At 34.9% G+C, this 14415-nt stretch overlaps 1 protein-coding gene across 1 annotated transcript in view; it reads left to right on the top strand.

Annotated features, from left to right (window-relative positions):
- The window catches only part of RP1 (RP1 axonemal microtubule associated), a 348078-nt gene that overhangs the window by 77308 nt on the left and 256355 nt on the right, over positions 1 to 14415 (top strand). Inside the window, 2 exon segments of the mRNA XM_054580711.1 lie at positions 6441 to 6527; positions 9715 to 9847. Coding sequence (XP_054436686.1) covers positions 6441 to 6527; positions 9715 to 9847 — 220 coding nt within the window.

Raw genomic sequence — 14415 nt, 5'->3', positions numbered from 1 at the left:
TCACAGTTTTTACTTGTTCTGATGAATTGTTTTCTTATAGTTCTCAAATTTTTGTTTCCCCTCTCCTTTCCTTTTTCCTTACAGTTTCTTTGTATAGATATTTTCTTTGTAATTGTGTTAAAATTCACAAGACAAAATTTACTATTTTAAGTGTTTTGCATGTTCTCAAATTAAATTTATTGCAATGACATTGGTTAATAGGGTTATATTATTTTCAAGTGCATATTTCTATGATACGTGATTTTTATGTTGCATTGTGTGCCCACCACCAAAAGTCAGATCATCTTTTGTCACCATATATGAGGCCCTCATCACCCACTGTACCATTGACTATACTTATGAGTTTCAGCTTTATAACCCATATATGAATGAAATCATACAGCTCTTACCTTTTTCTGACTGACTTATAACCTTAGCATAATATTCTCAAAGTCCATCCATGTTGTTGCAAATGACAGTATTTCATTATTTATTATGGCTGAGTAGTATTGCATAGTATATATGTATCATATCTTCTTTATCCAGTCTTCTATTGAAGGACACTTTGGTTGTCTCCATGTCTTTGCCATGGTGAACAATGCTGCAATGAACATAGGGGTGCATAAATCTTTGTGAGTAAATGTTTTTGAATTTTTCAAGTAGATACACAGAAGAGGGATTTCTGGGTTATATGGTAACACTATTTTTAGTTTTTTGAGGAACCACCATACTGTTTTCTGTAATGGTTATTCTAGTTTACAATCCTACCAGCAGTGAATTACAGTATTGTTTAACTATCACTACTATTTCCAGAGCATGTTAGTCGCCCCTAAACCTCATTATGAGGTCATTTCCCATTGTCTTTTCCCCAATTCTTAGCGACTTCTAATTTTCTTTCTGTCTTTAAGGATTTGCCAATGCTGGATATCTCTTACAAGTGGAATCATCTAATATGAAGCCTTTTGTGTTTGGCTTCTTTCATTTAGCATAATGTTTTCAAGGTTCATCCATTTATAACACGTATCAGTAGTTCATTCCTTTTTAAGATTCAATACTATTTCATTGCATGGAAATACCACATTTTGTTTATCCATCCATCCTTTGATGGACATTTGGGTTGTTTATACTGTTGGGAACTGTCCCGCCTGGTTTCAGGAACTGTAGCTTCAATGACAGGCAAGAGGGCCCCAAGGCTAGAGCTGAGCAAGGAGGCCTTGGAAAAATAGGCCACTGAGGAGACAAAATCTGTCCCCCTGTCAGGGGCACAGCCCCCGCCTCCCTCACATCACCCTGCTTGGCCCCGGAGGATGGCTAGTCAGTCAATGACGGGTAAGACTCCTCAGTGTCAGGGGCAACCTAAGACAGGCACAGTCACATAGGGGCCATCAGGGAAGGACTTGGGGGACACGGAAAAAGGGCAAAAGACTCTCACCCTACGGCTTTGTCATGGCCAGAGTCTTCATTCTGTCTGAAAGAAGTCTCTTTATCTCTTGGCTGCTCTGATCCACCTGTCTGGCTCAGGCTGGAAACAATACTAGAGGCAGGTATAGCCCTAAACTGGATTGGGTGGCCCCCGGGGGAAATCAGGCCTGGAAGTAAATAACAATCCTTGAAGCATGCTTTATTTTTCTCTCAAGCTGTGATAACTGGCTCACACTGGGACGTAAATTTACATTATTCATGGACCCTGATCCTAAACTATTTGGCGCCATTATGTTTATACTCATCTTGGAACCGAGCAATTTGGTGTGTTTCCTGCCATTTGTCTTCTTCAAAACATCACCTATCCTCTGTAAACATTAACATAGTGATGTAATAAGATTACTTGTACATTCCTGCTACCTATCCCCTACTGATAATCCTTTCAATAAAAGCCATTGAGCACGGGAGTTTGGGGCATTCCCCATGACAGGAAATCACCATCCCCTTTCTTTAACAGGCAACCAGTGTCTGGAATGATTCTTCCATTTGCAACAAATTGGGGACTTCATGGGCCGGGGGTCCCCATATCTGATACCCAAAAAGGGACCTCCACATTATACAATTTGGATATTGTGAATAGTGCTGCTATGAATATTTTTGTATAAGTATTGCTTTTTTCGAACACCTGTTTTCATTTCTTTTGAGTGTATCCCTAGGAGTAGAGTTTCTGGGTCATATGGTGATTCTATGTTTAATTTTAGAGGAACTTCCAAACTTTTTTCCAGAGTCCCTGTACCATTTTGCATTTCTACCAGTAGTGTTTGAAGGTTCTGTTTTTTCCAACATCCTTACCAGCAGTTATTGTCAATTTAAAAAAATTCTAGCCAATTTTCATGGGTAGTGCTATCTCATTGTCACTTTTATTTACATTTCACTAATAATTAATGATATTGAGTATCTTTTTATGTGCTTGTTTCCCATTTGTATGTCTTCCTTGACAAATGATTTATTCGAATCCTTGGCCTGTTTTTTAATTGGATTGCTTTTCTTTTTTTGTTGAGTTGTAAGAAGTCTGTATATATTCTGAATATGATACCCTTATTAGATATATGATTTACAAATATTTTCTTGAATGCTGTGGGTTGTCTTTTCACTCTTGATACTATCCTTTGATGCACAAGAATTTTAAATTTTGATAAAATCCACTTTACCTATTTTTCCTTTGTTTGCTTGTGTTTTTAGTGTCGTATCTAAGCAACCATTACCAATCCCAAGGTCATGAGAACTTATATTTTCTTCTATATTAGTTCTTTGATCCATTTTGGATTAAATTTTGTATATTGTGTGAGATAAAAGTCTATCTCCTCATTTTTGCTTGTGCACACCCACTTATCCTAGCATTGTTTTTGAAGAGACTATTCTTTTCCCATTAGTCTTACACCCCTTTCAAAAATCAACTGACCATAGGTGTATAGAGTTTGTTTCTGACTTTCAATGTTGTCTCATTGATATAAATGTCTGTCTTTATGTTTATACCACACAATTTTCACTACCATAGAAATATTCACTATCAATATTGCTCTATTTGTGGACCCTTGCAAATATATATAAATTTTAGGGTCAAGTTTTACAACTCAACAAAAAAAGAAAAGCAATCCAATTAAAAAACAGGCCAAGGATTTGAATAAATCATTTGTCAAGGAAGATATACAAATGGGAAACAAGCACGTAAAAAGATATCAATATCATTAATTAAAATATTTAATTAAAAAATAAATTAAAAAATTGATTTTAGAGAGAGGAAAGGGGAGACAGGCAGACAGGCAGACAGATATTGATTTGTTGTTCTATTTATTTATTCATTTATTGGTTGCTTCTTGTATGTACCCTGACTGGGGATTGAACCTGAAACCTTGGCTATTGGGATGATGCTCTAACCAACTGAGCTACCTGGCTAGGGCTACTAAGTTTTAAAATCAGAAAGTGTGAGTCCTCCAACCTTGTTCTTATTTTTCAATATTGCTCTATTTGTGGACCCTTGCAAATATATATAAATTTTAGGGTCAACTTTTACACTTCTGCAACATAGGCCACTGGGGTTTTGATAGAATTACACCGAATCTATATATTACTTTGGGTAGTACTGACATCTTATTAGTATTGTCTTCCAATTCATGAGCATGATGTCTTCAGATTTATTTGTCTTTAATTTCTTTCAGCAATGCTTTGAAGTTTTTATTGTATTATACCTCCTTGATTAAGTTTATTCCTATGAATTTTATTCTTTTTGATGTTATTGTGTATAGAATTGTTGTCTTAATTTCTTTTTTATATTGTTTATTACTGATGTATAAAAATGCAATTGATTTTTGCATGCTGGTCTAGTATCCTATAACTGTTGGATTCATTTGTTAGCTCTAATTGTTTGGGGTTTTTTTTTTTGTAGAACCTTTAGGATTTCTATTAGTCAGATCATATTATCTGTGAATATAGTTTTATTTCTTTCTCTCCAAGTTGTGTGTTTTTTAATTTTCTTCTTGGCTAACTGCTATCACTGGAACTTCAAGTGCAATATTGAGTATAAGTCATGAAAACTTACTTCCCTATCTTGTTCCTGTCAGTCTTTCAGTTCTGAGTATGATATTGCCTGTGGGTTTTTCACAAATGCCTTTTATTATGTTTAGGAAGTCTCCTCCTTCTATTGCAAGTTTATTGAATGTCTTTATCATGAAAGTGTGTTGGATTTAGTCAAATGCTGTTGTCTTCTTCTTTTTTTTTTTTTGCATCAATTGAGATTACAATGGGTTTTTTCCCCCCTCTTCATTGCATTTATGTGGCATGTTAGATTGATATTTGTATGTCGAACCACTCTCTATTCCTGGGATAAATCCCAGTTGGTCATGGTGTATAATCCTTTTAGTACACTTCTAGGTTTATTTTGCCAGTGTTTTTTTTTTGAAGATTTTTGACTCTATAACTCTAAGGGGTACTTGTTTGTAGTTTTCTTGTTATCAGGGTATTACTGACCTTGTAGAATGAGTTAAGAAGTGTTCTCTACCAGTTCTGTTTTGGTTTTTTTTTAAGAGTTTGAAATACCAATAGTAATGTTTTTACTTCTGGTGGTAACTTGGGTTTTCTTTCTTTTTTCCTTAGGCTAGCTAAATGTTTGTCTATTTTGTTATGCTCTTCAAAGAACTGATTTTTGGCTTCATTTCTTCTGTTGGCTTTGATTTTCTGCTCTGTCTCCATCCTAATATTTATTATTTCCCTCTGCTAGCTTTGCATTTAGTTTGCTCTTCTTTTTATAGTTTCATAATTTGTAAAGTTAGTTATTTACTTGATATTCCCCAACTTCTTTTCTGCTCCCTTCTCCTTCTTCCTCTCTCCATTCCTGCCGCCTTTTTTTGCTTAGAGTCTCTGGATTTATTAGATCAGAATTTCCAAAGACGTCTATCACAGAAAACTTGCCAATCTAGTTGATGGGCACCCTCTGAAGTGATTTCTTCCTTTAAGTTGTGAATTGATGATTGTTTGATGCCTAATCAACACCAACAGGAATTCCCCATTTAGGCTTTTGTGACAAAGGAAACTTCATTTAGTGCAAAAATGCTCAATTTTGATAGAGCATGGCTGTGAAAACAGCACATTTGTGGAACAGCTCAATTGTTATACAGCACAGCTATAAGTATAGCATGGTTGTGAGCTGTGAGGCAGCCCTGGAGCCAGGCATTCCTCATCTAGATGCCTCTTTGTGCCTCTTCTCTGTTCCTTGCTGGCCTGCTTTGCGCTGTGCTGATGTGCTCTGCTGTGCTTTGATCTGCTCTGTTCCCTGCCAGTCTGCTCTGGCCTGCACTGATTTTCTCTGCTCTGCTTTGGTGAGACACCTTCCAGCCTTCAGTCAGCCAGGGAGACAGTCCACAGTTTTTGGTGGAAAAGGAAAGTGTGCTCCCAGAGCCAAATGGGAGTAGGCTTATATGGACAGAGGTCCTCACCCATGGTTTCTGATAGGATCGTCCTAATGCAAATGAGAACTCCAAATCCTTGCAGTTTGATTGGTCCAAAAGGCACTCTGGCAGTCCTGATTGGTCAGAATAGAGCCACTCTTGTTGATTGGAGCTGCGCAGCTCCAATGGGATGGGGAAAACTTCAGTCCTATTGGTTAAAATAGGATCCCAGGAACTCCTTTATAAGGACTGGCTCAGATGGCAGACATACAGTGCAGGCAGACAGTTCAGTGCAAACTTTCTTTCAGAAGTGCAGCTTCCATTATAGGACTCTGTGGAGAAGCAACAGCAAGGCTCTGTTTTCTAAAACTTGAGCCCAGTTAGCCGCCAGAAGCCCTTCTTAGTAGGTGTCTTTGTTCTCAGGCTTCACAAAGTACATTCAAGTTTTATGGAACTATGTCTGAAATTTCCTTCTGAGTTCTGCTTTTATTGAATTCTTGTTTTTGTGTATTATTTAAAAAATTCATCTCAAGGTATTTAAAAATGTCCCTTGCAATTTGTTTTGACTCATTGGTTGCTTAATTTACACATTATGTGTGGCTTTTCCAGTTTTCCTTCTTGCACTGATTTTTAGTTTTACTACATCATAGTTAGAAAAGATAGACTGTATTGAAGCTTTCAGCCTTTTTAAAAAAAATTTTCAAAACTTGTTTTTGTGACATAACATATAGTCTATCCTGGAGAATGTTGTATGTGCTCTTGAGAAAACTGTATTCTGCTCTTGTTAAGTGAAATGTTCTATACATTTCTGTTAGACTTAGTTGATGTTGTTGAAGTCTTCTTTTTCCTTATTGATCTTCTGTCTAGTTGTTCTATCCAATATTCAAAGTGGACTATTATTGTAGACTATTTCTGCATTCACTTCTGTTAGTTTTTGCTTCATATATTTTGATTCTCTGTCATGAGGTGCATACATAATTCTTATATCTTCCTGATGGATTGGCATCTTTTTCAATATATAATACCCTAAAATTAGCTGTTTTTAAATGGCCTTATGAAGTTACATTGAAAGGTGTCCTCTTGGTTGCTTTATAGATCACACTTGGAGACATTGGAACACTCTTTAAGATTCGTATTGGTCATACCAACTCTGGAATCTCCCCTTCCTGGCACTGTAAACAGGTAAAGACATATTAGCACTCGTGTACTTTTCAAATACTTTGCAAATGCTATTCCAGAATTAGACCTCAAGGGAACATTTCATGTTTACTCTGAGTTTATGGAGTCTAACCTAGACCTTTTTATTCAGTGTAATTCTTAAAGGAGTAGTATCATATGCCCTTATTAATAAATTAACTCCTAATTAATTAAAAGAAGCACCCTAACCAGTTTTTTTTCACCTATTTGCGAAGAAAAGAAAATACCTGGTACTCTGGATTCGCTCACACTGCTTCTTGGCATGGCTATATTAGGAATAAAAAGATGACTAGGTGGATGTTATCTGCTTCAGAAGAGTTGTAAAAATAGAACATTAGCGCTGATGAAATAATAATCACTAGATCTTGAATTTCAGCTCTCAGATTTTGTCTGTTCATGCTAACCAAGATAAAGCCCCCTGTATAATTTCAGGAGAGAAAAAAATGCTTATATTTTCTACATTGTTTAGAATTAAAATTTTTACTTATGAGCATGATTACCAATAAATGCAAATCTTCAGAACTGGAAATCATACAACTTGTCGTTCATTTTTGTATATGGTGTATTTCCATCTTTTGTCACTTCGAAGCAAATGATCTTTAACTAAACAACTTCTTAAAATGCAAAGAACATCTAGTCAAACTCCTGATGTTCTTGGGAAACTTGTTCAATGGCTTTATAATGTGAGAAAATAAATTAAAAAATGATGTAAGATAAACATATTTTTTATTCCATTAGCAGAAATATATAGCTTTTATTAATGCTGTCTTCTTTGCATTAATTCAGGAAAGATCCTGAGGTAGAATTAAAAAATAAAAGTCACTTTATGAAAATATAGGTTATAGAAATTTGATTTCAAAATTCAAAATTACTACTTGGCTTCAATATAAAATAATTATCTCTTTTATACTATATAGAGATTTTAAAGTATAATATTGAAATTATTAAGTGATTATATGTAATACTATTTTTAAACTTTTCTCTACTAGTTAATTAAGCTAATTTATGAAAATTATCATTAATCCTCCTGTCATCTTATTTTATTGGTAACTAATAAACAATATTATATTCATTTTTGATGCTCAAGTGCTGATACAGTGGTTATCTTAAAAGTTTATATAATATTGCCAAGGAAAGACAAAATAATGAGGCTGAAAATTCCTATTGTCTGTCTTTCTATAGCAAGTTCTTTCCATTGCAAGGTAGTGTTTGCCTGAGATTTACCTCATTGTCTTTGAGTACCAGTGAAAAAGAGGGAGATTCTTGATTCTCAGTTTTATCCTGAGTATATAAAAGCTTGTATATAATTTACTCATTTAGTCAAATTAAAATACTAGATAATTAGCTGGGAATTATCTCTTCAATTCTTATAATACAGTTTAGAAGTTTGAAATTTAAAGTTCTAAGTATGCCAGCTTGTGCCTCTGACTTGAAGGGATTTGAATGAAAAGACAGTCTATTAGAGCCATAATGATATAATATTTTCACAGCACATGTATAAAGGGCCCATGGACAAAGCCAAACAGGGGTAGGATTGAAGGTGGGAGGTAGGGGTGGGTGGGGCAAAGGAGAGTGGTAGGAGGAAAATGGAGACAACTGTACTTGAACAACAATAATAAAAGAAAGGAAAAAATGTGAGAAAATGTAGTCGATGTGTTAGAAGCATTAAGTTACCCCACGTGGTAGCACTGCTAGTGAGTGCAGGGGAAGATTGGAACCAGGTCTTTTCGACTCCAGAACATAAGCTCTTCAAGCTCTGTTCTTAAAATTAATTGTTTATCCGCTGTCCCATTTTTATCAAAGACCTAGAATTAGAAGTCTATCAGAGTTTCTAGTGAGCCTAAGGATACTCATGTTTCCATACAGAATTGATGTTATAATATCCGAAGGCAAAGAAATTTTATTAGTCTATGAATCATAACATGGTTAAATTTACACTCTCCATAAGGCCTTTAAAATATTTGGAATAGCAAGAATATCTCAATTGTTACCTCATGGACCCCTAGTAGTAGTTCAGGGATTTTGGTTGAACAAAAATAAACTAAATTACATAGTAAGTTGTATAGAATATTTGTGTGTGCATGTTATTCAATTAGCTATGCATGTATCTGTATAAATATGTATTATTATCAAGTTTCCTTTGGTTCCCAGCAATTTTTATAATAATATAATTGTGATTGTAAAATATTCAAAACTGTTTTTATAACCATATTTTAGGAATTATGTGTATGAAATGCACACACATTCTCATGTAGGTTCAAATGATTATTAAATATCAAGAAATTACCTTGCAGTATAATTACCAGTTGATGTCTGTTTGCAATATTCTTTTCTCTTTTTAAAACACAAGGATAATGATGATTATTTCTGAAAGTGGTAGAACTAGAAAAACAGCTAAATAAAATATTTTCCCTTTAGTCTCTAAAAAGAAAATATTTCCATTGTTGTAATGACTTAATTTTGATTCTTTCACATTTAGTTAAGGATGGTTATAAAATGTAAAGTTTTGAATGGTGATTCATTTTGTATTTCTCAAATGATCATCTTTGAGCTTCAATTAAAATAATCAAATCAAATACTGGTGGCCATGATAGTAGCCTTGCAAACTAATTCTGTGTGGTTCTTTGGCAGCCTTTCTAAAAGTGTGATTATACCATAATCACCCCTGATGTGAATTTATGAATGCAAATTTCTGGGCCTTATCACAGAATTAGTAAATTTAGGGATTGAAAGTCTACCTTTATAATACCATGATTTCTTAAACATGTTAAGTTGAAAATCTCTGATTTAGGGTATTTAGAGATAAATTTAACATATAACTCACTGAAACTTCTAAAGTAATAATATTATCTGACTTAGGAAATACTAGATTTTAGAATTAGGAAACATAATTTTTATGATTTGATAATTTTGGACATTCATCTGGTCCTCTCAATTTATTCACACCTTTGTTAACTGCAGGATAAATGAATTAAATATAGTATGCTATAATAGGTAATCAAATAAATAATTGTTGCTTGAGTTTCATTCAATGCTAAGAATCCAGAGAAAGAACTATCAGTTTAATTCTGTAGTGCATGAAATCTGAGATCATGCTAACATTTTACAAAATAACTTTAAAATAAAAAAAGTATTCTTACATTTTTTACAAGTGTTATTGTTGCTACTGTAGATACAATTGTGGAACATGAATTCCGGAAAAACGTTTTATATACCTGTGCAACGTTGGTTGGCACGAGATGAAGAAGATGGGGAAATCTGTCGAGAACTTCCTGTGTTAAACAAAGGACAACCCATTCTTCCTGGTAAGGAAAATCCAACTCTGGGTAGCACAAATAAAACTTACTTGCCTAAATGTTTAAGGACAGAGAACTTGATGAATACATGTTGAAGGAAGGAAGGAAGGAAGGAAGGAAGAAAAGAATGAATGAATAAGAAATTGCTCATTTCTTACCTCTTCTGGTATTACTGCTGCATCTATATTTATTTCTTAGTTGTTTCATGTACTGGTACTCAGGAATATGTCCTTGTCAACAGTTAACTCTGTAGAAAGGTCAGCTGAAAGGTTTTAATCAAAACAAGAAAATTAATTCTTAGAACATCATGAGAAAAATGAATGTCCAGTGAATTTACTCCAAGGTTAAGAAATGCAAGTGAATGTATGCTTTTCCCATCAGGCTTGCCTTACTTTTGAAATTGTATCTATTTGATTAGGAAATGAAAAGAGAACTGCTCAATGACTTTCTAAGCATTTGCCCTAAAGCCGAGGTGTGGTCAAGCCTTGTGTAAATGTGGCTGAGAAACAGGCTATGATCAGGGTTAGATTATCTCTGCTCACTTCAACAGGAATTAAGGATTACTGTCCACAGGAGCTATTTGCTATTGTGTCTGCTGGCCTCAGTTTTAGAAGGGAATAGGAAAAAGGTAAAAGAGAATTATTAAACAGGCAATTGATAAAAATAGATATTTTCTACAATCTAGAAATATTTTCTACTAAAATGCGATATCAGTTTTCTAAAGAAATAAATGATAATAAATATTATGTGAAGATTAGCAAAAGCTATACAATGTCATATGTCTAATATTATGCTTAGGTACATAATAACTTGTGTAACTTTTTTAGGGAACATAGGTTTCTAAAACATTTGCAGAGCATGATGATTCCTTTGTGAATTTAAAACATTTTTATATTGATTTTGAGAGAGAGACAGACAGATATTGATTTGTTGTTCCACTTATTTATACATTTGTTAGTTGCCTCTTGTATGTGCCCTGACTGCCTGACCAGGGATCTAACCTGCAGCCTTGGCATATCGGGTAAAGCTCTAACCAACTGAGTAACCCAGCCAGAGACTCCTTTGTGTTTTTTAAATAAGGTATAATAAACTCTTTGTTAAGTTTCTGAAGTTAAAATATTTTTGAAATAATATGAATAGTTCCATTTGCAGAAAAGTGAAGGCTTGTATTGGCAGTTCTCACCATTCCTAAGCATTCTTCTCTACATTCTTCCTCATCAGTCTATTCTTGTTCCCTAGGAGATGTTTGACAGGTTCCCTGTTGTCTCTTGCACTCCCCCAGCTGGGGACCTGGCCTGCAGCCCAGGCATGTGCCCTTACTGGGAAGCAAACTGGCAACATTTCAGTTTGCAGGATGATACCCAACCCACTGGGCCACATCAGTCAAGGAATGAAAAAAAAGTTTTTGTTTTATCTTCACTTGCCTTTTCAGTGTTTTTCCTTTCTTTATGTAGATCTGAGTTTCTGACCTAAGATATTTTCTTTCCCTTTAAAGAACTTTTAATGTTTCCTGCACGGCAGGTATACTCAAAAAATTTTCCTCAATTTTTGTCCGTCTGAGAAAGTCTTTATTTATCCTTCAGTTTTGACAGATACTTTCACAGGGTTCAGAATTCTAGGTTTGTGTGTGTGTTTTTTTAACCCCTTCAAATATTTCACTCTACTCTCTTCTTGCTTTCATAGTTCCTGAGAAATCAGATGTTACTCTTTTTTCTCTATGAGCAAGGTGTTCTTTTTCTGCTCTGTATTCCTTCAGAATTTTTTTCCTTATCTTTTAAAATTGCTGTAGTTTGAAAATGATATGATTAATGTAGTTCCCTGCTACCTTTATCTAAGCATTTCATTTGATTCTTTCTTAGGATTTCCATCTCTGCTTACATTGCCCATTTATTCCTGCATGTTGCCTATGTAATAGATTAGAAACTTTAATATATTAATCATAGTTGTTTTAAACTTCCATTCTGATAATTCCAACAGCCCTGCCATGTGTCATTCTGATGCTTGTTCCGCTTCTTCAAACTTTGTTTTTTTTGTAATTTAGTTAGTATTCATTGTAACATTTTCTTGATAACTAGATATTCTGTAAAAGGAACTGTGCTCAACAGGACTTTGTGGTAGAAAAAGGGTGCGGGGGATTATAGTTGAACTCTCACAGGTGTGCACAGGTAACCAGGTTCCTGGTGATAATGAAAAAAGAATTGGATGAATCACGCAAACAATGTAGAGCAAAGCAAGCAAGCTTTTTAAAGGACAGTACAGAATATGGGAGTGGACCTGATTCCCTGAATTGAGAAAGGCCCTTGTTGTCTGCGGGGTTAGAATTTCATAAGACTTTTTACTTCTCTATTTGTAATTGTTTTTATTTTTTTATTTTTTAATTGTTGTTCAAGTACAATTGTCTCCATTGTCTCACCATCATTTTCTCCCATCCCACCCACCCCCACCTTCCATCCTCAATCCTATCCAACTTTGGCTTTGTCCATGGGTCCTTCATACATGTTCCTTAATGACCTTTCCTCTTCTTTCCCCTGTTACCTCCCTCCCACCCTCCCCCCCCCAGTCACTGTCAGTTTGTTCTTTATTTCTATGTGTCTGGTTATAGTTTGCTTGCTTGTTTGTTTTGATGATTAGGTTCCACTTAAAGGTGAGATTATATAGTATCTGTTTTTCACTGCTCGCTTATTTCACATATTATAATATTCTCCAGTTCCATCCATGCTACTGTGAAGGGTAGGAGCTCTTTCTTTCTTTCTTTCTTTCTTTCTTTCTTTCTTTCTTTCTTTCTTTCTTTCTTTCTTTCTTTCTTTCTTTCTTTCTTTCTTTCTTTCTTTCTTTCTTTCTTTCTTTCTTTCTTTCTTTCTTTCTTTCTTTCTTTCTTTCTTTCTTTCTTTCCTCCCTCTTTCTTTCTTCCTTTCTTCCTTTCTTCCTTTCTTTCTTTCTTTCTTTTTTTCTGCTGCATATTATTCCATTGTGTAAATGTACCATAGTTTTTTGATCTACTCATTTACTGATGAGCATATAGTTGCTTCCAGCACTTGGCTATTGTAAATCGTGCTGCTATGAACATTGGGGTGCATAGGTTCTTTTGAATTGGTGTTTCAGGACTCTTAGGATATAATCCCAGCAGTGGAATTGTGAGGTCAAAAGGCAGTTCCTTTTTTTTTTTTTTAGGAAATTTCATACTGTTTTCCACAGTGGCTGTACCAGTCAATGGTATACTGTTTGCAAATCAATAAACATAATACATCATATAAACAAGAAGAAAGACAAAAATCACATGATCATATCAATAGATGCTGAATAAGCATTTGATAAGGTCCAGCACACATTTATGATAAAAGCACTCAGCAAAGTCAGACGAGAGGGAACATACCTCAACAGAATAAAGGCTATATACAAGAAACCTACATCCATCATAATACTCAACAGGCAAAAGCTAAAATCTTTTCCACTAAGATCAGGAACAAGACAAAGGTGTCCACTTTTACCACTTCTTTTCAACATACTCAACAGTATTAGAAGTCCTAGCCATAGCAATCAGACAAGAAAAATAAATAAAAGGCATCCAAATTGGAAAGGAGGAAGTAAAACTGTCATTATTTGCAGATGGCATGATAGTGTACACAGAAAACTCCACAAAAAACCTACTTGACATAATAAGTTCGGCAAAGTAGCAGGATACAGAGTCAATATTCAGAAATGAAAGGCCTTTTTGTACACTAACAATGAAATAATCAAAGCCAGAAATCAGGAAAAGAATCCCATTTGCTACAGAAAACATGAAAAATAAAGTACCTAGGAATAAGCCTAACCAAGGAGGTAAAAGACCTCTACTCAATAAACTACATAAGACTGAGGAAAGAAATGAAGGAAGACACAAATAAATGGAAACATGTACTGTGTTCATAGATTGGAAGAATTAACATCATCAAAATACCCATACTACCCAAAGCAATTTATATATTCAATGCAATCCCTATTAAAATACCAATGACACATTTCACAGGAGCTTTTTATTCTGATGAAGTCCCATTTGTTTATTCTTTCCTTTATATCCCTTGCTTTAGAGGACATACTGGGAAAAATATTGCTACATGGAATATCTGAGATTTTCCTGCACCTGTTCTTCTCTAAGACCTTTATAGTGTCATAACTTATATTTATTTCTTTTTATCTATCTTCAGTTTATTTTTGTGCATGGTGTAAATTGGTGGTCAAGTTTCATTTTTTTTTGCTTGTAGCTGTCCATACCTCCCAGCACCATTTGTTGTAAAGGCTATTTTTACTACTGCACTGGCCTTAGGAGTTATGTAATTTTCCTACTATGGTATGTCATGAGGAGTGCCATGTGGGACGCTCCTGGATCTGAGGATTACTGTCTGGAGCCAGCTGAGGTGGGAGCAGGGCTCTGAATCCCGCAGGGCCCATCCCCAGGTTGTCCCAGATTGGGGGAACAAACACAAAGCATCAAAAACACTTCTCTGTTTGCCAGGAGAGGGGACATGGCAACTTCCCTCTAGTGGAGAATGTATCAAACCTTCATGTCCAAAGGATTTTACTGAGAACCATATGCACAG

Source organism: Pteronotus mesoamericanus, unplaced genomic scaffold (assembly GCF_021234165.1).
Source record: "Pteronotus mesoamericanus isolate MK-2021 breed Mesoamerican mustached bat unplaced genomic scaffold, CSHL_Meso_final contig_601, whole genome shotgun sequence".
NCBI classification, from domain to species: domain Eukaryota; kingdom Metazoa; phylum Chordata; class Mammalia; order Chiroptera; family Mormoopidae; genus Pteronotus; species Pteronotus mesoamericanus.
The sequence above is the reverse complement of the archived record's forward strand: the minus strand, read 5'-3'. Positions and strand labels throughout refer to the sequence as shown.